General features: G+C 38.3%; 1 protein-coding gene across 3 annotated transcripts in view; it reads right to left on the reverse strand.

Annotated features, from left to right (window-relative positions):
- LAMA4 (laminin subunit alpha 4) overlaps positions 1-27,681 on the reverse strand; it is a 140,789-nt gene that overhangs the window by 28,223 nt on the left and 84,885 nt on the right. For all 3 annotated transcript variants that reach the window (XM_043439282.1, XM_043439283.1, XM_043439284.1), the window contains 11 exons: positions 25,208-25,356; positions 21,309-21,450; positions 20,531-20,627; positions 14,136-14,252; positions 12,432-12,611; positions 10,276-10,415; positions 7,932-8,108; positions 7,095-7,240; positions 6,478-6,640; positions 5,453-5,586; positions 4,797-4,968 (listed from right to left, as the gene is read on the reverse strand). In XM_043439282.1, coding sequence (XP_043295217.1) covers positions 4,797-4,968; positions 5,453-5,586; positions 6,478-6,640; positions 7,095-7,240; positions 7,932-8,108; positions 10,276-10,415; positions 12,432-12,611; positions 14,136-14,252; positions 20,531-20,627; positions 21,309-21,450; positions 25,208-25,356 — 1,617 coding nt within the window. The remainder of the gene's footprint in view (positions 1-4,796; positions 4,969-5,452; positions 5,587-6,477; positions 6,641-7,094; positions 7,241-7,931; positions 8,109-10,275; positions 10,416-12,431; positions 12,612-14,135; positions 14,253-20,530; positions 20,628-21,308; positions 21,451-25,207; positions 25,357-27,681) is intronic.

Raw genomic sequence — 27,681 nt, forward strand, 5'->3', positions numbered from 1 at the left:
TTGCTTCCATGTCCTGGCTATTATAAACAGTGCTGCGATGAACATTGGGGTGCACGTGTCTCTTTCAGATCTGGTTTCCTCAGTGTGTATGCCCAGAAGTGGGATTGCTGGGTCATATGGCAGTTCTATTTCCAGTTTTTTAAGAAATCTCCACACTGTTTTCCATAGCGGCTGTACTAGTTTGCATTCCCACCAACAGTGTAAGAGGGTTCCCTTTTCTCCACACCCTCTCCAGCATTTATTGCTTGTAGACTTTTGGATAGCAGCCATCCTGACTGGCGTGTAATGGTACCTCATTGTGGTTTTGATTTGCATTTCTCTGATAATGAGTGATGTTGAGCATCTTTTCATGTGTTTGTTAGCCATCTGTATGTCTTCTTTGGAGAAATGTCTGTTTAGTTCTTTGGCCCATTTTTTGATTGGGTCATTTATTTTTCTGGAATTGAGCTGCAGGAGTTGCTTGTATATTTTTGAGATTAATCCTTTGTCTGTTGCTTCATTTGCTATTATTTTCTCTCCAATCTGAGGGCTGTCTTTTCACCTTGCTTATAGTTTCCTTTGTAGTGCAAAAGCTTTTAAGTTTCATTAGGTCCCATTTGTTTAGTTTTGCTTTTATTTCCAATATTCTGGGAGGTGGGTCATAGAGGATCTTGCTGTGATTTATGTCGGAGAGTGTTTTGCCTATGTTCTCCTCTAGGAGTTTTATAGTTTCTGGTCTTACATTTAGATCTTTAATCCATTTTGAGTTTATTTTTGTGTATGGTGTTAGAAAGTGTTCTAGTTTCATTCTTTTACAAGTGGTTGACCAGTTTTCCCAGCACCACTTGTTAAAGAGGTTGTCTTTTTTCCATTGTATATCCTTGCCTCCTTTGTCAAAGATAAGGTGTCCATAGGTTCGTGGATTTATCTCTGGGCTTTCTATTCTGTTCCATTGATCTATATTTCTGTCTTTGTGCCAGTACCATACTGTCTTGATGACTGTGGCTTTGTAGTAGAGTCTGAAGTCAGGCAGGTTGATTCCTCCAGTTCCATTCTTCTTTCTCAAGATTACTTTGGCTATTCGAGGTTTTTTGTATTTCCATACAAATTGTGAAATTCTTTGTCTAGTTCTGTGAAAAATACCGTTGGTAGCTTGATAGGGATTGCATTGAATCTATAGATTGCTTTGGGTAGAATAGCCATTTTGACAATATTGATTCTTCCAATCCATGAACACAGTATGTTTCTCCATCTGTTTGTGTCCTCTTTGATTTCTTTCATCAGTGTTTTATAGTTTTCTATGTATAGGTCTTTTGTTTCTTTAGGTAGATATACTCCTAAGTATTTTATTCTTTTTGTTGCAATGGTGAATGGTATTGTTTCCTTAATTTCTCTTTCTGTTTTTTCATTGTTAGTATATAGGAATGCAAGGGATTTCTGTGTGTTAATTTTATATCCTGCAACTTTACTATATTCATTGATTAGCTCTAGTAATTTTCTGGTAGAGTCTTTAGGGTTTTCTATGTAGAGGATCATGTCATCTGCAAACAGTGAGAGTTTACTTCTTCTTTTCCTATCTGGATTCCTTTTACTTCTTTTTTCTGCTCTGATTGCTGTGGCCAGAACTTCCAACACTATGTTGAATAGTAGTGGTGAGAGTGGGCACCCTTGTCTTGTTCCTGATTTCAGGGGAAATGCTTTCAATTTTTCACCATTGAGGGTGATGCTTGCTGTGGGTTTGTCATATATAGCTTTTATTATGTTGAGGTATGTTCCTTCTATTCCTGCTTTTTGGAGAGTTTTAATCATAAATGAGTGTTGAATTTTGTCAAAGGCTTTCTCTGCATCTATTGAGATAATCATATGGTTTTTATCTTTCAATTTGTTAATGTGGTGTATTACATTGATTGATTTGCGGATATTAAAGAATCCTTGCATTCCTGGGATAAAGCCCACTTGGTCATGGTGTATGATTTTTTTAATATGTTGTTGGATTCTGTTTGCTAGAATTTTGTTAAGGATTTTTGCATCTATGTTCATCAGTGATATTGGCCTGTAGTTTTCTTTTTTTGTGGCATCTTTGTCTGGTTTTGGAATTAAGGTGATGGTGGCCTCATAAAATGAGTTTGGAAGCTTACCTTCATCTGCAATTTTCTGGAAGAGTTTGAGTAAGATAGGTGTTAGCTCCTCTCTAAATTTTTGGTAGAATTCAGCTGTGAAGCCATCTGGTCCTGGGCTTTTGTTTGCTGGAAGATTTTTGATGACAGTTTCGATTTCCTTGCTTGTGATGGGTCTGTTAAGATCTTCTATTTCTTCCTGGTTCAGTTTTGGAAAGTTATACTTTTCTAAGAATTTGTCCATTTCATCCAAGTTGTCCATTTTATTGGCATAGAGCTGCTGGTAGTAGTCTCTTATGATCCTTTGTATTTCAGTTCAATGGCCCTATTTTAAGGCAATGTTTGAAAGTTGTAACAGGCCAACAGATGTGACTACATTTCATTTTAAAAGCAAAATTGGTACCACTTAAAAATAGTTCCAAGGTATGCTGAAAAGAATCTTGGAAAATTATCAGTAAATATGGATAAAAGGAAAAGAAGGCCCACTTCTGTAACACTGGATTTACATAAATAAACATGGAATTATTATGTACTTAGACCACATGATATTCAACAACCAAAGTAATTCTATAACACTCAAGTAATTTACTGGTCAGCCTTGCTTGTTTTAGAAGATAGTTCACAGACACAAGAATTCAGTGGATATGAAGAATAAAGTATTATGGTTGTTGTTCAGTCGCTAAGTCGTGTCCGACTTTTTGCAACCCCATGGACTGCATGTAGCACGCCAGGCTCCCCAACCTTAACTATCTCCTGGAGTTTGTTCGGATTTATGTCCATTGAGTTGGTGATGGTAAAGTCCATATTTCACTGAAAGTGATCTCTTGGACAGAGTTTATATACTCCTAAGAATGTGGTACACAATCCACTGGGGGATAGAAAGAAAACATTTTGACTTCTATTTATACTCATTTTGAAACTCTAAAATAGAGAAGCCAACTTTCAATATTTAATACATATTTAATATTTAATACATACTCTGGGCCTTCATTTTGTCCTTTGAGTGGGTTTTCACAGGATTCAGATTCGCACTTTGAGAATGAAGTTCCACACTTCAAGGTGGGCCACGACCCTTGACCCGCTCTGCACTGATTTCTTTGTGTTTAGCCTATTGCAGTTATTGCAGTTTATGGGTGCCTGGTTACATGGGTTTATGAATAAGGCCACTTAATAATAGAATATTTATAATGATTTTCTATTGAAATATTGTGATGTGAAAATATTCTGAGACACACAGATATTTTCAGATTACTTCCTACAAATTACTAAAAATGTGGTCAAATTTCAAGAGCATTACACATTTGCTTTATAAAATGAATTATTCTAAACTTATTGACCTTTATTTGTGATGACAAATGTCTTTTAGTAGTATGAAACCCACAAACTACTGAAAAAATATACTTGATCTGTTGTTTCAAGGTAGGGGCATTATAACAATGAAGGAGAAACTATTTTGGTGGGGAAGAAAGTTGTACTAGGGAGAGATGTTTTTTTAAAAAAAAAAATCTGAAAAATTTTCTACTGTTATGTAAATTTGCTGATGAAAACAATGTAAGTTTTCACGTTTTTATATACTACCATAAAAACTCTCATATCTACACTACTAAAACTTTTTTGGAAATTTTTTTTTTTTTAAAGTTTAAAAGTTTTTCAAATGAAGATTTTTAATGGTCTTGAATTCTTTTGTTAAAGTTTACAAAATGATATACTATCTGATTAGCTTCCAAGAACTGACATCAGGGAAGATGAAAGTGTGCCAGCCATTTTCAAAGACAACTTCTGCCAATTAATGAATGAAATAATAATGATATCATGATTTACTAAGCATAGCCAATGATATACTTCCTACATTTTTATTTATATGAGGTATCTTGTCTAGTTATGATAGCCAATAACACTTAGTACTGAAATAAACTGGACTCATGATAAGACTTTAGTATCACAAAGAATTTAATGTGACTTTAAAAAATACTTAAAACATATTTAATTACATTGTTCTCACTAACACTACCATTAATAATTTTTGTGTCACTAGCAAAATAAAAATAATTTTTTAAACTTCTTTGTATTCTTGCCTGGAGAATCTCATGAACAGAGGAGCCTGGAGGGCTACAATCCATGGGGTCGCCAGAGTTGGACACGACTTAGCGACTAAACCACTACCACCATTTTAAACTTGCATTTATTTCAACATTTTATATTTATATAAATTATATTTCTCCTAGTTTTGAATATTATATTCATATATAGTACCTGTATATCATTAATAAAGAAATGCATATATATATATACACACACACATATGCTAAGCATGCAAACTCTTTTTTAACTGATTAGGGCATATGATTTAAAAAGTAAGTGCTAAATTTCTGTAGACATATGCAAAGAGTTGGACATGACTGAGCGACTGAACTGATGCTGATTTAGATCTTGGTGCTGATTTTCATCAAAGTTTTCTTAGTTTATTGAATGTATTATATTTAATATACATCTAAAAATATAGTGCAGGGAAATGCCATTTCATGGCTGCTTTTACTTACTGCTGACATCACGTCCCTGCAGGAAAAGAAAACCAATTTTGCTGTATAAACTAAACCTTCAGTTTTATGGCATGACACACTCAACTTGGGAAGGTGCCTAGAAACATGCATGGTGGAAAGTAAAGGCAATAAGGGAGAAGATGTAGGACTTTTTACTCACTCCGTTGACCATGAGGAGCACGAGGCCATTGTCAGCTGGTGTTCTAACTTCGATGTCAAAGCGAGTCACCTGACCAAACTTCCCTCTCCTTGTGATATCCCTCACTATGGCATAACTAGAGCCATCGAAGAAATAGCTGGCAGCCCGACTCTGCGTAAAGGCCAGTTTGTCTCTGAAATAAAAATGCAGGGATCACATAAACATGACAGTATCTGTTATGCTTTCAAGTGAGGTTCTTTTCAACCCATTCTCATGACATTTTCCACTGGTCTTACAGCATTTAAATGAAGTCCTGATGTCTGCATGTGAGACATAAAGAAGCATTAAAAAAAAAAAACTGTCTGTGAAGCATTTAAAAAAAAACTAAAAAACTTTCTTAGTACCCTGTGTGCTAAGATAACAGAAGGTTCCAGTGAGACCCTAGTCTCTGTTATCCAAAACCAAAGCTGCAATTTAGGAGCTTAACTTTTTAATAATTGTGCATGCTCATTATGATAGAGAAGAATTGAAAAGTTGTTTACATGCATGACTATTAAGCAGTTTCAAAATTTGTTTTCCCCAAGAAAAGACTGAAAACCTGAATACTGACCCACACTTGTCCTATCTGCAGCTCTTGCACAGCCATCAAATTTTTAGTGCTCTTAGCATGCTCTTACCTGGCACAGGGCACTGATTTGGAGGGGTCCATATTATAGATGTGCTTAAAGTTGTACAAGCTGATCACATCATTATTCAAAGTGGCCAATTCCAGGCAGCCAACAAAGCCAGGCAGGTTTAAGCTAGCAGGGAGCTGTGAAACAAAGTGAAGTCAGTTCTCCCATGACTACATTTCATCCAGTCCACACAGATCAGGCTGGGAGACAAAGGTCAAGGGGACCGTCCCATTGACAGAAATATCATTCTAGACCCGAGTTTGTGTCTATTCTATGCCAAACCATTCAGATTAAGAATGATTGTTCAGTTGTTCACATCTTAGCAGAGAGGGTGTGGGTTTACTGAGCATACACTATGTGCCAGTCACTCACCTGACAGTGGATTCATGACCAAAGTCAATCCTCACACTAACTCCATGAGGTAGGTATTCCTGTCCTCACATAAAATGAGATAAAGTAACTCTCAGAAAAATTCAATAATGTGCCTCTAACTAGTGAGTACCTAGTTACTGAAATCATGCACCTGAAATCGTAGATCAACTCCTTATCTTCTTGGGCCCTTCCTGAATCTGCCCTTCATCAGGTCTCATCTGTCTCCCTAGATCCTACCCCCTCTCTCATCCCAGGTATTTCATTTCCTGCTTGTGTATCAGCTGAAATAACTAAGTTTTTGAAACTGTCATCTGTGAACCTGAAGACTAGCTATAAACCTACAAGGTACAGGCATTATTGCAGTAGGTGGGGTAATATTAATTATAAATGCATGTATCAGGATGAAACACATTTGATATTCAAGTTTTAGCTATGGCATGAAAGTATTTGACACTGTGAAAATATGTGTAGCAGAGATCAGATTTACACAGCATATTTACAGACCCTGATTCAGAATTCTACCACCCACTGACCTAAACTCTATTTTTAAGGTATCAAGGTTTCCAATCAACCCAGAGTCACTGTAGGTGTTATGGACTTCTAAAAACAATCATTGTAGATTTGCAATTAAGTTGAAATATGGCTGGATAGCTCACCTTGAAGTTTGATGGCACGCCCCCAACATAAAACACAGTGTCTTCGGGATCCAGATCCAACAAGGAGTCATCTCCAGCGAATTCCCCCTTTTTAATAAACTTTTCCTCTGCGGTGCTACTTAGACTTGGGACTGTTAAAAACACCTTTCCGTGTTTTCCTACCCTGTTCAGATAAAGAATTTTCACTCCTTAGTAGCCAGATAATTTGTATAAAAGACTTTTTTTTAAATGTCAAAATGTGAAAACCCCTTCATCACAGACTTGGTGACTTGATTTTGTCATTTTCATAAGCATTTATAGAATGTCAACAATCATGGGAAGGGGAAAAACCACATTCCACCTTGGAACTGGATTTGTGGATTGGCCAGATTGAAAAAAAAAACTAATAATCAGATTTCTATTTAGAAGTGATGACTATTTTTTCCAACTTTTTGTTTCCTACCAAGGCACTTGTGAAGAAATACGTAAATAATGGAAGAAAGAGGAGCAACATCCCCAGAAAGACTGTGTGTATGTATCTGTGTGTGCGTGAGTGCATTCAATAGATTTCTTTTTTTTAAAAAAATAGATTTCTTATGAAATGTGCAGATCAGCCCTGAGTCATGGATTCACTTTACCTTTCAATCTTGACAATGCTGAAGTAAGCAGGCCAGGTACTGACAGGCTTGGAGTCCAGGGGAATCTCTACATCCTTAGTTCCCAAATTATAAACATACACGAGGTTGTCATTTTTGATTGCAAGACCCATGTACTCTTTTTTGGCCTGAAATGTTAAGAAGTCTCGTAAATAAAATTCATATGAATGAATATCAACTTTTGTTCTCATTTCTTTAAAGGACAATTAGCAAACTAAATGTTTGGCTGTATGTAAGGCACTCTGGCTTGAATCATTACCAAAGTGCCTGTTAGACTGGGTAGTGCCTCCTCCTTTCCGGCCTCCCTATGGCTGCATCAGTGTGAGGCCCCTGCCCACTACCCACCCCCTGCCCACCCCTCTGTGCCTGTCCAAGTATACCCTGGACAGGAAGCCAAGCAACTTCAGGCTTGTGGACATTTGATGGCTGCCTGGAAGTTGCTAACCTTGTTTCATTAATCTGGGAATATAATGCTGCCTGCCAATACCGACTGCTTTATATCTTCAAGCAGCGTTCAGCATTAAATATAGTTAAGTCTCTGTACTCTGGATGTCTTTGAGATGCAGCATTCAGACTCCTGAGTTTGCAGTGTGAGGGTGATATGAGGAAACCACAGAAATATCCCCCACAGAGGAAGAATTACCTGTCCCACACAAAGAAGGAATTGCTACTTTAGTCTTGGCCTTCTGATCTACACCTTCTGAGGTGCTAGAATGGCAATTTTGTTTGTTTGCACAGGTAGTTTTGTTTTGAGGCAAGAGAAAAACACTTATGTTTCCTTTTAATGTAATTCCATCTTTTAAAACCACTTGCTCTTACGTTTTTGCTTCCGAGGTACAGGATGAACTGATCTGCAGTCCCAGCCAGTTCTGGTTGCTTCACAGGAGGAGGCTTCATGTACAGGCTCAGAGATGTAAAGGTCTTTAAGTCATCCATGCTGGCTCTGGGGTGCACTTCGACTGCCGACTGGCCATCAAACATCATGGAAACTTGGATCTGAAGTTAGAAAATTATTTCATTAAAATGCAGAAGTACAGAAATGGGCATAGTGCTTTCCCATGGTTCTCAATGGGCTTCCCTCATTTCTGATGAGGTCTCTGAGCTTTACTCATGACCTCCAAGCCTTTGTTTACTTATGTCCTCATCTTGTTGGAGCAAGGATTTAAAGAACATAATACAGCTTAAATTTAAAGCTGGGTGAAAGAAAGTAAAACAAAAAGGCAACAAAGTAGGTCTAAGAATGAGGGTAAATATGAATTCACAATGAGCTAGGTATTTGGTTAAAGTGAACTAAACAGCTTGAAAGGATACTTTGTTATGCAATTCACAAGGCCCATAAATTTAACAACTAATTGGTCAGGAGAATAATAACTAATCTTGGGTTCTAATACAGCTAGGACCTTCTCCCTAGGGTCTTCAAAAGAGAAGCACTGGTGAGGCTGTGAGCAGTATCCTAGGCCATGTTTAGGCAGTTGGGAGGGGTCTAGACCCAGCTTCGAAGTCTTATATGGGGTCTTGAAACCTGGCTCTACCACTTATTAGCTATGGAACCATGAGTAAATCACTTAACCTGCAGTTTCCTCATTGTTAAACGAGGACAAAAGATTTGTTAAGAGGATGAAACAAGGTAACTATAAAGTGTTTTCCAGTGTCTGGCTCTATCATAATAACTGTAATGATGACTTCATTAAGGTATTCCTTGTAATGATCCTTAGAAAGGCATCACAATGAAGCACAATTCAGAAATGCATTTCTAAGAGACCCAATATAACATACTGACCTGGTCTGATTCAAGGTGATTTTCAGAATATTCAGAAGTGGATGGACTGTGTATATTCACGCCATTATGCAAATATTTATGAATTAGATATATTACATCAATTGACTAACATTTAGTTAATATTGATAGCCAGTGAGTTCAAGATTATATTTCCAAGTGCCTAAAGTGCAGCTGTCCTATGTTGCCAGTTGAGAAGAATACAATACATCTTAGTAAATAATCAAGTAGTATATGGGGTTAAAGTCTGTAAAAATTGAGAGTTTGAAAAAGATATCTATCTGTATTAGAAAGCATCTCCCTTTGGGGAGCTGTGTGGATTCCCAAGGGCATTGCCAGGACTTTCTTCAGAAAATGGTTTTAGGTGATTAAGGCTCCTAAATTCCACTCCATAGAAATAAAAGTACGAGAAGGTATTCACAGAAACCTAGCCTTGGAGATGCCATTTACTGACAATAAATATTTTTTTGAAATGTTCTCCAAGGTATCTAAAAGGTGATTTGTGGCGTAGGGCTAATTACCATATATCATTTAAAAGTTGGGTATATTTAGCAATAATAATTTCCTTCATTACAAAACAGTTGATTTCCAATTCTTAATTCTGTCAGTAATTAGGGCCAATAGTCTGTTCAGGTTGACTCGCAATTGAGAAAATAAAACCATATAATTTGGTTGTTAAAAAAATCATGCTGGTCTATAAATGAATAAAAAACAAATTAGAAAAGGGGCCAAGAACAAGCCCTGTTGAGTCACAGTGACAATGTTAATTGTTGTGTTAGGATATTTCCTATCAATGCTAGCACAAGTTACAATGTTGTGTTGCTTCTGTATGGCATGTCAGAATGGGGACTTTGTTGAAATTGTTCAGTTTAGCTGCTATGTGTTAAGCCTGAGGAGAGGTCAGTAAAAGTTTCGTATCATCTATGCTGTGCCAGAGAATTCTTTGAAGAGGCAAATGAGCAAGAATATTCCATTTAGTAATTACTCAAAGATAGCTGTTAGGATAATGAATAGTAATAATAAAATTGAGTCTTTAATTGGGGTTGGCCTTCTTTGATTCCTTTTGCTCTATGAGCTATGTTGACTAGGCTAAATGTATACCTCTGAATCTTGGCTACACATTAGAATCATTGAGGAGCTTCAAAAAAAAGCACAGGTTTTGAGCCCTCATTTAGAGAGTCTGATTATTGCTTTATGGTTGGGACCAGGAATTAGTTTGGTTTTCAAATCTCCTTGCTGAGTATAATGAACAGATGGAGCTGAGAACTATCAAGCTGGATAATACAGTAGAAAGTTTCCAGCTCTGGAAGCTGCCCAAGGATCTAAGCTCAGCCTCCTGCTGTCCTTATCACAGAGTGACTGATAATGACTCTTTTCACCGGTTACCTTGCTGGCAACACTTCTGGTCTGAGCAATGAGCTCTCGGATCCTTTGGATGCTGGCGGAAACATTGCTTGCAGGCCGCTTCTGTTCTACTGTACGAAGCTGATCCAGGAGCTGAGGGACAACCTCTGTCAGGTTTCCAACTGTGGTTAATAAAAATGAATCATTTGAGTAGATACTTCAGTAGTTAAGTCTACTTCAGCAATCAGGTGAAGAGACAACAAATGCATGGTTACTTCTGGTAGAACTATAAGAAGCTATATTTAATTCTAAAAAATTGATAGTTTAGTCCAAAGCATAATCAGTTCCTATCCTGCGATGTTTACAGTACATATTGATCTATAAATTGTATGCAGAGCAAGCTGACATACAATGTACATTTCTAAAGGGCAGGACCCATGACAAATACACAGATGTTTCACTAAAGAGCACAAGCTCTGCTCACATTTCTGATATAACAGGTCAAAAGAAATGCTGGGCAAGGCGGGGTGGGTGGGAAGGTTTTTTCATAAGATGCCTGTTCATACATCACAATGCCACTGCAGTGGTCCCAGCAGAAGCAGAGCTGGATGGAAGAAATAAGGGAGCGCGCCCAGAAAAGTGGCAGATGTGCAAAGGCTGGGGGTTGGGGAGTCATGATCTATGATCCTAGACAAAGGTGACAGTATGAGCAGACCATACTGATTTTTAAAGTTACTTTCTTTTTGTATGTCAGGGGGGGAAGGGGAGGAGGGGATATATAATTTACAGAGAGAAAAGAGCACAAATCACGAGGATACAACTTGATGAAAAAACCCAAAACAGAGAACAGCACAGCTTTCTTAAAAGTTTCATGGACTGAAGCTGTGGTTCTCATTGTGTGGTCCCCAGACCAGCAATATGGGGATGGGGTCCAGGTGGTTCTGATGCACACTCGTGTTTGAGAACCACTGGAGTAGAAAACAAATACCTTTGGGCAAACTCCTGGCTAAGGGCAGGGCATGGTCACTTAGCATGAACAGCTGAGCAAAAGCAACCCTATTCCTGGAGCCAAGTTAAACTCAGATTCAGGAGAACAGGGCTTCCCGAGGGGCTCAGCCGGAGAAGGCAACGGCGCCCACTCCAGGACTCTCGCCTGGGAAGTCCCATGGACGGAGGAGCCTGGTGGGCTGCAGTCCATGGGGTCGCGAAGAGTCGGACACGACTGAGCGACTTCACTTTCACTTTTCACTTCATGCAGTGGAGGAGGAAATGGCAACCCACTCCAGTGTTCTTGCCTGGAGAATCCCAGGGACGGGGGAGCCTGGTGGGCTGCCGTCTATGGGGTCGCACAGAGTCGGACACGACTGAAAGTGACGCAGCAGCAGCAGAGGCTCAGCTGGTAAAGAATCTACCTGTAATGCGGGAGACCTGGGTTCGATCCCTGGGTTGGGAAGATCCCCTGGAGAAGGAAACGGATACCCACTCCAGTATTCTGGCCTGGACAATTCCATGGACTGTACGGTTCATGGGGTCATAAAGAGTCGGACACAACTGAGCTACTTTCACTTTCATACTTCAGGAGAATATTTCAGTGAGAACCTAGGAAACATCTCTTTTCTGTACTTAGGAAAAAAACTGCTTCTCCAACAAAAGGAAAGATATTAGGTAAATAATAAGCTACTATCAGTTTGGTGTGTTTATTAATACAGAGGTATATATATGTTATTTGGATCACTAACCACAAGAGCCATACTATAAAATGACTATTGTTATATAGTCTTTTAACATTTAACATAGTATTTAACATTAAAGGCAGTAGAGTATATTTAAAGTATTACTTTAAATGTTGGTTATGAAAATGTGTACAAAACAAGGTTTCTCTCCCCTCAGTTCTCTCAGAGAAATGGAGCCACTTTAGAGTCTTCATGAACTCTCATATTACAATATGCTTTTTTATTTACTTGTTTTGTATGGCAACCCACTCCAGTATTCTTGCCTGGACAGAGGAGCCTGGTGGACTATAGTCCATGGGGTCACAAAGAGTCAGACAAGACTGAGTGATTAAGCACACAAGCTAACTTCTACAACATTCTAATCTAAAACTCAAACGAAAAAAAACTGCTTCTTAACAAAAGACATGCAGGGTTTAATGACCAGTTCCTCAACTGGATGCAAGTTGTGAAGTTGCTAGGTGATACCTGCATCTCTGGCAGAGTCCACGGCAGTGTTGTAAGCAGAAGAGTCAAAACTTTGAAGATTCTGTGACCAGTTGGTTAGATTGGTAGCCATCGGGGCAGTTGCCTCCTGGACTTCCATTGTGGTCTTGTTAGCTTCTGCGGTGATCAGCTGGGACTGACCCAGGCGCTGCTGAGCATCACCTTCACACAGAGCACAAGAACATTTATTTTGCAAAGAAGTAGGGCCTTTGATGGGATCATGAATATTCATTTAATCACTGGGATGAAACAGACCTCAAATTCAGGCTTTTCAGTCAAACTGAGAACTTTACACATATGTTAATCATGGTGTAAGTTAGGTGCATAAGAATACTGTAAACAGTATTGACAAGTGAGACTGAAAGACTCTAAAGTCTCAATAAAATAATGTAGTTCATTTAAAACATTTCCAAATTAGAGGTAGTTTTTAATATTACTTCAGGTTAGAGACCTGGTGAGAAAACTATACAAAATGTGCATGAGATACTAACTCATAAAGTGTTTGCCTGAAATTCACTGTAAATATCACTTTCATCTCTGTAGGACACTTTCTGCCATAAAAATGATGCTCTAGTACAGACATAAACTGGTAAGGAAAGGTATTTTTGAATAAGAAAAGTAAGTTTCAAAAGAGATCTACAGTGCAATTTTTAAGTCATATATTTAAAATGTTTACAACAAAATGTTTGTTTCCTAGATAATGAGATTATAACAGATTTCTCTTGTTTTTTCTCTTTTGTTATCTATATTTTCTAATTTTGCTACAATGGGCATGCATTACTTCCGCAATAAAAACAATTAAAAATCTCTTAGGTGAGGTTTAGCTTCATTTTTTTTTTAACCAGAGAAAACATTTAACTCAACCTCTCAGGCTCTGAACTCTTGATGGTTGTGGCTTTGAATCCTGGGTCATCATTCTTTGTGTTGCTGTACCTTTCAGAGCAAGCTCCCCAAACTTGACAAGCCTCGGGGTTCACATCAGCCTAAAAGCAATGCTTTCCCACATGAGATGATGTTTGTAAAATGCAGCCCAGCGCTTAGCATGTAGTAGCTCTGATGCTGCCGAGGAGACCCATCTGGCCAGGGCTGCGGTGTCCTGTGGTACTGCTGCTGGATCTGCTCCGTGCAGTGGAACACCACACCCAGCAGTAATGCGCTAACTTTCACTATGCCGGGAAAGGCCCATCTGCTTCCCGTCACATCCTTCTGAGATACCCCCGGAGTTTCAGATTAGGCAACATGAGTGCTCTTGTATCCCTCTCTGGCTAGGTGGTCTCTCTGCTTGCACTATAAGAAAGACAAGCCATGTAACAGACAGCAGCTGTACTGCTGGGGCCAGAGAAACCAAATAACCAAATTAGGGCTTATTTGTTAATGAAAAAGGATGTTCACAAGAAAGTAGGTTACCCAGCAGTATAAACATCCTGATCTCATTCACACACACACACACACACGACTGGAGGAAAATGCTCTTAAATTTAATTGTCATCCCTAGGTGATGTAGCTACAGCTTTTATTATCTTCCAGGACTTTGTGTGTGTGTGAGACAAACGAAGTTTCTTTTGTCATCAGAAAGCAATATTATTTATAAAAAGATTAATAAGCAGGGAATCACTCTTTCCTCAGAGGTTTACCTTAATATTAGTGAACAAATGGATGAACGTAAGTTTTGTTTGAGATCCTCACCTCTCTCTGCGGCTTGTAGTCTTTTAATGGCATCATTTAATCTGTTTTTGAGAGCACTCTTCCTTGCTAGGGCTCCACCCACGCGCCTGCTGGTGTCCACCACTGCCTCATCACTGCCTGTGGAGAAGAAACCAAAAGAAGTACAAGTAGGGCAAAGAAGCCGAGGGGCGGGGCGGGGTGTGTGTGTGTGTGGTCAAATCTCTGTTTCAACGAGAAAAAAATTCTGGTTTGTACCATGGAAATGAAGTGAAGTGGAAGTTGTTCAGTCATGTCCGACTCTTTGCGACTCCATGCACTAGACAGTCCATAGAATTCTCCAGGCTAGGGTACTGGAGTGGGTTGCCTATCCCTTCTCCAGCGGATCTTCCTGGCCCAGGAATCAAACTTGGGTCTCCTGCATTGCAGGGGGATTCTTTATCGACTGAGCTATCAGAGAAGCCCCTTGTACAATGCAGTCATCTGCAATATCCTGAATATGATATAAACATAGAATGCCAATTCTGGAAAGTGGCACTTCAGTTAAGATGTAAAGGACTGCAGAAAACCTGTAACACTGCTTGGGAGTGATACAGGATGTCATAAAGTAACTCATAAAGGGTACAGAGATAATGGCTAATTTTTTGATTGAAAAATATAGTACTGCTGTGACTAATAACACCTAGCAGCACAACTGATTAAGAGCGGACTTGTTAGATAAGAATAGTTCTTTTTTTCCTATGTGTTTTAATAAAATTTTAATTGATACACAACACGCATCTAGAAAATGGTACACAATTACAAGTGCATGGCTTGATGAATTTTCCCAAACTGAAAGCCAAATATAACCAGTACCCAGGGCAACAAAAAGAGCATTATTAGCCCCTTAAGGCTTCCTGGGACCTTCATGCTTACCTGAAGGTAGTCCTACCTCTGTTCCTTAGCTGTGTCTATCTTTAAGGTTTATTCAAAAGAAATGATAGAATATTATAATTTTTATATCTTTTGTATCACTGTCTTAATTTCTGTACAGTTAAAAGTCTTGAGTAGTTTAAATCTTCCAACTTTTTTTTTTATTCTATAAGACTGTGCTGGCTATTCTTGCCTACCCTATTCACGCCCATTTCCAGAGAAATTCTAGAAACATCCCGTATGTGTATATATAGTCCTGGTACTTTAATTGCAATTATATTGAATCTACAGATATATTCTGGCAGAACTCTTATTTTTACAAATTCAAATCTTCCACTTAATGTAAGTTATTATATAAAAATCTATATTTATATATACAATGTTAATATATATATAAATAATACATTACACTCATAAATAAACAATTGCACTCCTTTCATATTTTAGCAAGGTAATGCTCAAAATCCTTCAAGCTAGGCTTCAACAGTACGGGAACCAAGAACTTCTAGACATACAAGCCGGATTTAGAAAAGACAGAAGAACCAGAGATCAAACTGCCAACATCCACTGGATCATAGAAAAAGCAAGAGAGTTCAGAAAAACATCTACTTCTGCTTCATTGACTACGCTAAAGCCTTTGACTGTGTGGATCACAACAAACTGTGGAAAATTCTTCAAAAGATGGGAATACCAGACCACTTTACCTGCCACCTAACTTGTATGCAGGCCAAGAAGCAGAAGTTAGAACCAGACAAGAAACAATGGACTGGTTCAAAATTGGAAAAGGAGTATGTCAAGGCTGTATATTGTTACCCTGCTTATTTAACTTATATGCAGAGTACATCATGAGAAATGTTGGACTGGATGAAGCACAAGCTGGAATCAAGATTGCCAGGAGAAATATCAGTAACCTCAGATATGCAGATGACACCACCCTTATGGCAGAAAGTGAAGAAGAACTAGAGAGCCACTTGATGAAGGCAAAAGAGGAGAGTGAAAAAGCTGGCTTAAAACTCAACATTCAGAAAACTAAGATCATGGCATCTGGTCCCATCGCTTCATGGCAAATAGATGGGGAAACAATGGAAACAGTGACAGACTGTTTTCTTGGGCTTCAAAATCACTGTGGATGGTGACTGCAGCCATGAAATTAAAAGATGTTTGCTCCTTGGAAGAAAAGCTATGACAAACCTAGACAGCATATTAAAAAAGAAAGACATTACTTTGCTATGATTGTTCCAGTAGTCATTATGGATGTGAGAGTTGGACCATAAAGAAGGCTGAGTACTGAAGAATTGATGCTTTCAAACTGTGATATTGGAGAAGACTCTTGAGAGTCCCTTGGATTGTAAGGAGCTCAAACCAGTAAATGCTAAAGGAAATCAACCCTGAATATTCAACAGAAGGACAGATGCTGAAGCTGAAGCGCCAATACTCTGGCTACCTGTTTCGACGAGCCAACTCATTGGAAAAGACCCTGATGCTGGGAAAGGTTGAAGGCAGGAGAAGGCGATGACAGAGGATGAAATGGTTGTATGGCCTTATGGACTCAATGGACATGAGTTTGAGCAAACTTTGGAAGATGATGAACGACAGGGAAACATGGCCTGCTGCAGTCCATGGGGCTGCAAAGAGTCAGACATGACTGAGTAACTGAACAAAAGCATAAATAAATAATGCAGCTTATAGAGTTTTTAATATAATAAAAACTTTCACTTAATGGAGGTTTTTATTATATAAAAATGTATATGTATTTATATATATTAAATATATATTTATGTATATGTATGTATATATAATGTATATGTATTTATATATATTAAATGTATATAAATATATAAAATTTATATATTTATAAATTTACAAATATAATTTACATATATAAATATATATTTATATATATAATTTATATTTATAAATTTATAAAATTTATATAAATATAAAAATATATATATAAATATAATGCAGTTTTTATGTATTCTTCCTTAGATCTAAATTCTCATTTTGATCTCTATTTATATCATCTTTTAATTTCTTCAGTAGTGTACTATAGTTTGATGTGTAAAGATCTTAGCATCTTTCATCAGATTTATTCCTAGGTATTTTATGTTACAGCAAACAGTGTTATTTTCAAAGTTAATTTATAATTGTTTTACACAGAATTAACCTAGGTACTTACACAATGAATTGATAATGTGGGGCATCCTTGTCTTATTTCTAATCCTAATGGGGAAGCTTTCAATATTTCAGTATGAATATATGTTTGCTGAATATTATTTTATTATTCTTTGTTAGATTATGGAGGTTTCCTTCTATTCCTAGTTTGCTATGAGTTCTTTTTAAAACATGAGTGGATACTGAATTTTGTTAAATGATCTTCCTGCACGTAGTGAGATAAGCATATGAGTGTTCTCCCATGTTCGGTAAATGTGGTGAATTGCTTGCTACTTATGTTTTAAGTGTTAAAATATTGAAATTCTGGAATAAATCTAACTTGATCATTTATTACCAATTTTATGTAGGCTAGATTTGATTGGCTAATTTTATTATAGGATTTTCACATCTTTGTTCCTGAGAGAATTTGTCTTATATTTTTCCTTGTTTATAATGTCCTTAGGATTTGATGTCTAAGTTTTGTTGACTTCATGGAAAAACAGAGTATTTCCAATTTTTCTATTTTCTGGAAGAATTTATATACTAACAGTTATTTTTTCAAGTGTTTTGGAGAATTCACTAGTGGAGCTATCTGAGCCTTGAGATTTTCTTATGGGAGGGCTTAATTACTGATTAGATTTATTATACATATGCACATACATACAGTTCTCCAGATTACATACATCAGATTTTCCATTCATTCTAGTACCTGTTTTGATTATAAGTCTTTTCCTTAAAAAATTATTCTTGAAAATGTGCTTGTAGCATAGACCCTAATTGCAGCTATTTTGGCACAAATCGAAACAAGTCACGATGTAAAATCGCGTCACCTAAACCGAAGGATCAACTTCCCAAGAATTGTTTTGTGCATTGTTTACTTCCAAAGCATCAAGAAATGTATGTTTCTTGACAGATAAGTAATTTCTTCACTTCCCATTCTTCTTTTCCTTCTCTCTAATGGGCTTACAGATAAATACTCTCCCACGGTATATTGTCTCTTTTGAATTATACAGTACTGATGTGCTGGGTTTTATTGTACAGTTATCTTTTTTCCCATACATGTGTACAACGGGTATACATAGGTGATGCTTAGTTGATTCTGTCAATGTACTTGTACCAAGTACAACATAACTAAAGTACAAGCGCTTCTTTCTCGTTTCCTCTGGTTAGTGTCAATAATTCCCCAGAATTCAAGGAGGGTCTTAAACATCTTTTGCAGTTGTTTTGCACATTTTCTCCTTTTAGTTTCAACTTTTTAGTACTGTGATACAAGCAGTCTATTCACTCTTTCTTTTGGGTCTTCTTACTGCAAAAAACACTGGCTGATATACTGAGGCTGAATATATTTAAGTATATTTGGAGTCTGATAAAAATAGAAGAAAAAATCTATTTGGGGCTGGATGTTTAAAAGAAGAAATGCTTCATAGAAAGTCTGTCCTATTTGGAACTTACTGTCTTACATAAACATTTTCCACTTTACAAATGAATTCAGTAGAAGATTTTAAAAAATAGTAGCTTCCTGAGTTTATTACAGATTGCTAACTATTTGACATAGATAATGAAGAAAAGGAAACCTGGTAAATAAAGATTATTGATCATTGAAACTCATTTGGAAATGAATTAACAGTAATCTGAAATTACAATATAACTCAAGAGATGAATATGATTCTATTTGAAAATGTGAATCTATATTACAAACACTCATATTTTCTAAAGGGAAGCAAGTTCTGAGCCACACAGTCCTAAGTCCCCATAGGTGTCTCTTTTGCAAATAAACATATGAAGGGATTTAACCAAACAAGATCATGAAATAGGTGACCAGATCTGCAAAATATTCAGAGACCAAACCAGAGAGACTAATCTGCACATAAAATATGTAACTTTGAAGAGACAGCATTATTAGAAAAACTGCTTTCACGAGGTTCAACAACTCAATAATGACAAGACTGAGAAAATACGTTGCAAATTATCAAGAAGAATGAAATACTTTGTCACTGCATCACAAAGACCCACATATTCTGGTCTTCACAAACAAAAGCAATACACAGATATGACAACATTTACCCAAAAATATTTTACTATTGATATTCTAATTCTAATAACTGCTAATATTCTAATTCTTTTCTAAAGAGCATGTGTAAGACTAGACTTGTATAGTAAATTAATTAGAATGAAGAAACAGAATTTTTAATGCCTTTGTTTACCCAGAAAAGATAATAGTTCTTTTATGTAATTAAACAGTTAAACAGTCTGCATATAAAAACAGATGCATTTATTTTCTCTGGAAAAAAAAGAGAAAATGAACATTTAGACTTGGGATTAATTACTCTGATAAAATCACATGAAATCTTCAGTTTCAAACTTGGTCTTTGTTTTTAGGTGGCACAGGTTAGCTGGATAATGGATTTCCTCATTAGTCAAGGCTTGAATATCCTTAGGAATGAGCTCATTACCCCAGAGATGAGTAAGTTTTCGTAAAAATTTTCAGTTTGATTGTTTTTAATAGTAACTACAAGATTCAAAGCTAACTAAAATCATTTCACTTTTGTTTTTTCTTCCCTCTCCCAATCTTAGACGTGCTTGATTTAGCAGCTGCAGGCCTCAGCCTTTGGAAGTGCTTCTTTCCATGTGGTCATTAGGGTTGTCCTAAATGCAGCAACTGGGTAGAATACAAACTACAAAAAAGTGCAAAATACCAGAGGGCTCTGCGGCACCCTGTCCTCCTGACAGCGCGGACCCATCTCTTCACGGTAAGATCTGAATATTTATTTTTATTTCTTTATTTGGCAGCACCAGGTCTTTGTTGCAGCATTCAGGATCTTTTAGTTGTGGCGTGTGGGATCTAGTTCCCAGACCAAGGATCAAACCCGCCTCCCTTCCCCCAGCGCTGGGGGCATAGTCTTAGCCACTAGACCAACAGAGAGGACACCCTTCATGGTAAAGTTTTAAAGGGCCTCTGAATTCTTCAAGAAAGGTTACATTATGTATATGATATAATTTTAGGGTGAAGTGTATTTTATGGTAATAACTCCCTGAAACTTGGTATTTATAGCAAATTTCTACTAATTAGCCTTTTTGATTAGCAAGAATATCCACTATATGTTGGATAGCTATATGTTTCCATGTAATTTTACTACATGGAAATTTTTTAAAACCACATTTTAAAATATCTAGTAGCTGCCTTTTTTATACCTTGACTATGAGCAGGAACTATCAAGGCAATATTCAAATGAAACAGAATTTCTTCTTTTGTTTCTAGAATTTTGAAACCTCTGTTTACATGCAGAAACACCATGTGAAAGGAGGGAAGCAGCTACAAATCAGAAGGCAGACAGGAAAATGAAGATATTTACTAGAATCTGCCCTTGCTTGCAGCTCTCTGGCTTGATTGAGGAGGTTCTCGCTCTCATCTTTATGGTAAATGATCTGCGTATCAATCCCACTCACAGCCTACAAAGGAATCGGAGAGAGAAAGTAAGAATGACAGCAAAATAAATCAAATTTTCATCATTCTAGGATTTAAATGCTTTACACTTTATCTGCTAAACACCAAACAAAATTCATACGGCTTCATTTTCATAGTTCGAAATTAAGGTCAAATGTAAACTGAGAAAATAATATACTTGATATTTACAAGATAAATGGTTTTTGAAGAAAATTCAGTGAACTCAGAACAGTGCCTGGCCAAGGCCCCACCAAAGTGCTTGTCACGAAGAAGCTGTTGAATAAACAATGTTTTTGAGTTGAGGAAATCTGAATATATGCATAAAGTATCTTCTCTAGTGGCGTGCTGCAGTCCGTGGCGTCACAAAGAGTCGGACACGACTGAGTAACTGAACAACAATCTTCTATATCAGCAGGAACTAGTCTTCAGTATTTTTTATTCAGGGACTTTGGTTTAAAAAAAGCTTATGTTAAAGGAATAGGCATTCACTGACTGGAATATGACACACTTGAAGAACCTGTACTACTGAAGCATTCATAACATAAATAAAATGGTCTTTCTGCTGCTCTTTCTGCCATTTGTATTACATTGGAAGCTCAAGAGATGACATTAGGAAACAAAGTCATAAGCCAGGAAAAGGCAACATATTGATATAAAAATGAATGTTAAAATAAGGGAATACTCACATCATAAATTCGATCAGTGATGTTCAAAGCCTGTTCTGCTGTTTCATTGGCTTCACTAACATAATTGGCAATATTTTCATAGACATTTGAAGCATCCAAAGCCTTCTGTACCAATCCATTCATATCTGAACTGTGCAAATTCCTGTTAATGAACAAACCTGGCATTATTGCCCCTTTTCACCTCCTTGGGAAATAGGGCCACTTTTAGAGTCTGATTAGAATACTTCCAGGACTATAGGCACTTCCTTTTTGTTTTTTTAAAGTTACCTGGCTGGGCAGTGTTCACACATGCGCCGCCTCCTCACCCCTCCACTGCCCCCCTCCCACCGCGTGGCCTTTTCTAGGGGCGCATGGTCTTCCCATTCCTCTGCTTTTAGTTCTTTCAAGACTTCACCTTGTTTTGGCTTCTCGGCAATTGCCTGCCTGGCAGCAGCCTCAAGAAAAGGAAATGCTGATTTTAAAACAGCATCTGCACCTCTTCAAGCAAGAGCTTGTTTATGTGGTGGCGTCAGGCAGAAGAATGAACCCACATTCATCCCACCTATTGCTTACCCGAATCAGCACTGTTATTCCCTTCCTGTCAAAGAAAGTAAGGCTCTCAGAGAGGGTGCATAACCTCAGCATGGTGTTATTAATAAATATTAGCTGGTTTTACTCTATTTATTCAATCTTATTTCTTTCTTTTATATAACAGATCACATATTTCTTGAAGAAGGGTTATAATATATATTGAGCATCCCATGCAGATACTGGGTCAGCCCCATTCCATATACTATATCACTACATCTTACCACACCTGTGAAGTTGACATTGTTATTCCTTTCCCATAAAAGTTGCTGAGGCTCTGAGGAAAGGTGCACAACTTGCCCAGGGCAAACATGGTTAACGTCTGTCTCATTCCTGAGGCCTAGTTGCTCCCCTTAAGTGCACAGCCCTACCTCACAATCAGCCTGATCCTTACACCACTTTCTCTGCCTTTGTCTCCTCTGACTCCTGTAAGGTTCCTCTAATATTTACTGATACCCATCATGCACTGGGGGGATTCCCTGGTAGCTCAGCTGGTAAACAATCTGCCTACAATGCAGGAGACCCTGGTTCAATTCCTGGGTCAGGAAGTTCCCTTGCAGAAGGGATAGGCTACCCACCCCAGTATTCCTGGGCTTCCCTGGTGACTCAGATGGTAAAGAATCTACCTGCAAAGAGGGAGACCTGGGCTCGATTCCTGGGTTGGGAAGATCTCCTGGAGGAGGACACGGCAACCCACTGCAGAATTCTTGCCTGGAGAATCCTCATGGGCAGAGGAGCCTGGAGGGCTACAGTCCATGGGGTCACAAAGAGTCAGACAGGACGGAGCGACTAGGCACAGCACAGCACATCATGCTCTAGACACCCCCATGCAGAGGTTGATAACAATATGTGCCTCAAAGGATTGAAGTGAGGTCCAACAGGGATAAAACATGTTTAGTGCTTGGTACCATGTCTGTCATCTAGCAAATTTCAGGGCTTATTATTACACTTAAAATATTTCCTAAATGAAAATTTCAAGCTGTATGGGTATCCACATAGTAATTCATGTTACTGACAAACTCTTCTTCTTCCTCTATACTAAGAACTCCACCCTCACTTCTGCAGCCCATCCTAAACCCTCTGTCTTAATTTTATTCAGTCTTAAACCCACCAGTTCCACCCTTTACCCCCCAACTCCGGATACTGATGATTAGTGTCACTTTATTCATCAGTAACTTCTCACAAGAGTCACTGTGATGTCACTACAGATCCTACCTGGCTCCTCTCTTCATACCACCTGGACCTACTGAACTCAGCTAATCGTTTCTCAGCCTCCTTCATCCAGTTTCAGTCTCTGCGCATCGGCTTAGGCTCAGAGAGACTTCCTCTGTATTTCCTTGGCAACTCCCTTCTCTTTTGTCCAAGTTCACCATCATTCTGGCTCCTCTACAATAGGGCTGATATCTATTAGGCACACTAAGGGACCACAAAGATGCTTTCATGTTAAATTTTTTTTTTTTAAATCAGAAGAAAAATGAGGATAACAGTAATTCTTACATTAGCCTTTATATCAAGGTAGTTATGACATATAATTAATTTTTTTTTACAGCCCATGAAAATTATAATGCAGCCCTGCTCTGCAGAGGTAATTCTGATCCAAACGCTTGCTACTTATATCTCCCTATAACTCCCTGTTCAGAAATGGAAAAGAGTAAAATCTGAGAAGGTTTTAAAAGAAATGGATAAAAGGTATAAAATGTTACCAATAATTTAAACCCATAAAAATTCTGCTGGCTAGAGTTGGTGAGCAGATATACCTAAGAACTTGAAACAAAAAGCCTTTATTTCTTTGTTTTCATTATTAGGCACAAAACGGGTACTAAATCGATATACAAAATAAAAATGTGCTTTTGAAATGGAAGCTTCTTGATGAATTATATGTATTTCTATTTGAGACAATATGCAAACCTACTGGGTATACCAGATAGATGTCAAAGACTATTCACATTTTGAAGATAAGACATCTATAAATTTGGATGTTTTCCTGAATATATGTAGAAATATGCTAAACATAAAAAGGAGAGTTAAGGTGATTGATATTTCTGATTATGTTTCATGTACAGCTTGGGGTTACTTCCTTAGAAGTTCTAGCTAGAACTCTAGTTTGCTGCAGGGTGACATTCAGAGAAGGTTTGTGTTGGTATCCCATTCAATGAGCTGTTAGTTGCTCAGTGGTGTCTGACTCTTTGTAACCCCATGAACTGTAGCCTGCCAGGCTTCTCTGTCCATGGGATTTCCCAGGCAAGAATACTGGACTGGGTTGCCAGTCCATTCTTCAGGGGTTCTTCCCAACCCAGGGATGGAATCCAGGTCTCCTGCATTGCTGGCAGATTCTTTACCATTTGAGGCACCAGGGAACTCCCAGACAGCTGTAGTTACTAAATGACAAAAGAACGATGAAGACAGCCATAAAATTAATCTCAAAAACAATAACCTAATAATACAGTTATTACCAAAGCTAGCATTTTCTCCAAATTCCATTTGACTGGCTTGATAAAAAGCCCATTTCCTGGGAACATGACACTCAGCTGTATACAACACCATCTCACACACCAAGATTTTACCCATGATCTATCCATCCCCACTCCAACCCTGCCCTCTCTTCTTGGGAGACTTGGAAGGATATTTGAAAATTTTGGCAATCAGAAAAAAAAGGTGATTTAGTTTTGAACAGAAGTGAATATTGGTTCTTATTTAATTCATGACCTTTACCAATTCTTGTTTCTAATTGCAGATTTGCAATCTTTCTATTCAATGATCTCGTTATTTACCTTTTTTTTTTTAGGATCATGAGTTAAAAGTCCAATCTTTTAGTACATTTCAATTAACGTTAAATGAGTGCTTATGACTCTTTTCTAGGTACTGTGAGGAAAACCATCAACCAATGTTCTCTTAACAGGTGTTGAAATAAAATAGTTCCTGCTGGGCACTGTGGAGCAGCTAGAGGATTTGACACAAGTCCCTTATATTGTCGACTTCCTACCAGCTTTACTTAAGACACCTGGATGTGAAAAGCTCATGCTGTCTCTGAAATGACGGCAGAATTAGACCTTGCAGAAGGATCTGATTACCTGATAAAATTTTGTGCAGCAGTTATAGCCCTAAATAAAATGTGTTAGGTTATCCTATTAATTGTGGAACAGAGCTACCCCACCTACAATTTCAGTAAACAACTGGTTCTCAAACGGGCCAACCAACAAACAAGCAAACATGCAAACCCAACCCTAAAAACAAACTACTAACACTGTATCCCAGCAACCCTGTCATGTGAAAGTGAACAAAAATAAGTTACTCAGCCTGGAGATGTCTGCATTCTTAAACCAAGGTATTACCTGCTCAACTCATCAGCCTCTTGCTGAAGGTTCCGTGCATGGTCAACAGCTTCCTGAACTAAATCATGACTGAGGTTGCTCAGGTTGGATAGTTTTCTTTGAAGCTCGTTTTTGGCTCCATCTATTTCGGCATAAATCCCTGATGCATTCTAAAGAAAATATTGAGAAAAATTGAATTTAGAGGGACTTAAAATATTTTTGTAGGGAGCACCAAAGATAATCTCTATTCTTCCTTACTGTGAAGTTCAGTAAGCTTCAGGCCAGATCCAGAAGAGTCTAAAAGGCTATGCATGCGTGTTTAGTCGATTTAATTGTGTCCAACTCTTTGTGATCCTATGGACTGTAGTCCACAGGGCTCCTCTGTCCATGGGATTCTCCAGGCAAGAATACTGGAGTGGGTTGCCATGCCCTCCTCCAGGGGATCTTCCCAACCCAAGGATCAAACCTGCACTGCCTGCACTGCAGGTGGATTCTTTATGGCTGAGCCACCAGGGAAGTCTAAAAGACTATATACACAGATATTTACCTATTTGCATCTTCAACTCCTCTACTGATTCAGACATGCTCTGCCATCTCTCGTCTAAAAAGAAAACTAAATAGAAACGCTCCACTGTTCTCACTTCTTCCTAATTTTAATCCTTTCATAGCAAAATAGAATCCCTCTGCAAATAAAGTGTCTATACATGCTATCTCTATTTCATCATTTTAAAATTAACACTTGACTTATTCCAGTCTGGTTTTTACCTCACTGTTCCACCAACACAAAAATTTACTTAATAATTTCTGAGCTAGTAAGTCTCATGGTTCTCACTCAGTTCTCATCTTATTTGACCTCTCACCTGCATTTCCTGTGCTGACTACTCTCACTGACACTCACCTTGCGATGTGACCTCTCTTAATTTTCAGTTCAACTGCGGACCTATGATCTTGGCTAAAGGTCACACATAGGATGCTGCTACAAACCTATTACTTCCAGGATTGGCTGGGCCCTCAACACTGAAAAGAAATTTGCTCTCCTGGTCATTCAACACAGTGATTCTAAACACTGTCACTGTTCCAAAGCCAATACGAATTCCTCCCCTCACCTCTACCTGATTCTCAGCAGGTCACTTTTCTTTTTATCTAGAAGACATAAGCCAACTGTTAGTGGGGAGCACTTTTTTCGAGCTCATGACATGATGTTCCATCTCTATGAAGGGAGCTCAGTTAGTGACCTTTGCACCTTTTCCTTACTCTGCTCTGAGAGGAGAAGTGGTTTATTTAACTGGTAAATTTAGGGGTATAACTATATAGACTCTGCTCAACTCCAGACAGCTGCCTCTGGGGAGCAAGCTGCCAGCAGAAAGCTGAGTTCTTCTGTGCTCCTCCATACAGTGCAAGCTGCCCTGGGCATCCCCATAAACCCTGCAGTGTTGGCAGTTTCAGTGGGCAGACCTGCTAATTCTGGAACTGAGTATCAGCCATCCCATTTGGCTAAAAGATCTTTTAAAAAGCCACACCTCAATTTAGCTGAAATAAAGGTGATATTCTTGATTTTCATATTTACTATTTTTCAACTTTTTAAGAACTTAGGTCCTGAAGGTAGGTAGCATTTACTGATAGCTCTCCTCAGAGATTCCAACACTGACAACCAGTAATTTCTCCAAATGGGTTGAGTACAGTAGACAGTGGGGGGCTGGAAGGTGGAAATGGCAACTATATATAACTCTTGAGATGTTTTGTTGTGAAGCAGAGTAATGGCGCAGAGATCAGAGGGGATGTGAGAGTTTTTTAATTTTTTTTAAAGATATCAGATACTAGAGTATGTTTCTATATTGGCAGGAATGATTCAGTAGAGTAAGAACTGGGCCAAACAGAAGAGAGAGGGCACAAGTTGATGGACTGAAACCCAGCAACCCTACTGTTGAGCAGAGGAAGTGTGGGATTCAGAACACAGGTGGGGGGCCTGAACTCTGACAGGGGAAGGGACATTTCACTAATTAGAACAGAAAGGAAGGGAGAAGCAAGACATACAGGCAAGCAGACTGGTAGATTTGGGGAGTGAAAATGAAGGGAGTTATCTTCTCATTGTTCCCAATTTTCAGTGAAGCATGAAGCAAGTTCACCAGCCAGACTGACAGACAGGAGGTGGGTTTCCCACCAGTCATACTGGCTTCTCTGGTGTGGCCACGATGCTGAGGGTACTTGGTTTTACTGGGTTATGGGATTAGAATTCTCAGGTAAGTATAATAGAGAAAGAAGTACGTATGGAAGTAAAGGGTGTTTGCAAAGAATGATTATACTGATAATTTTAACTCCTCGTGCTGCAGTCCACAGGGTCACAAAGAATCGGACACAGTTGAGCGTCTGAACTGAAGGAAGGAAGACTATGAAAGGAGTAGGGCGAATGAGATGGAGGAGGTTTTGGAGTGGCTAGAGAGTTTCTGGAGTGCACACTCTACAGTAAGGGCAATAAGAGATGGTGCTTAGGGTGC

The sequence above is a fragment of the Cervus canadensis genome, chromosome 20, assembly GCF_019320065.1.
Source record: "Cervus canadensis isolate Bull #8, Minnesota chromosome 20, ASM1932006v1, whole genome shotgun sequence".
NCBI classification, from domain to species: Eukaryota; Metazoa; Chordata; class Mammalia; order Artiodactyla; family Cervidae; genus Cervus; species Cervus canadensis.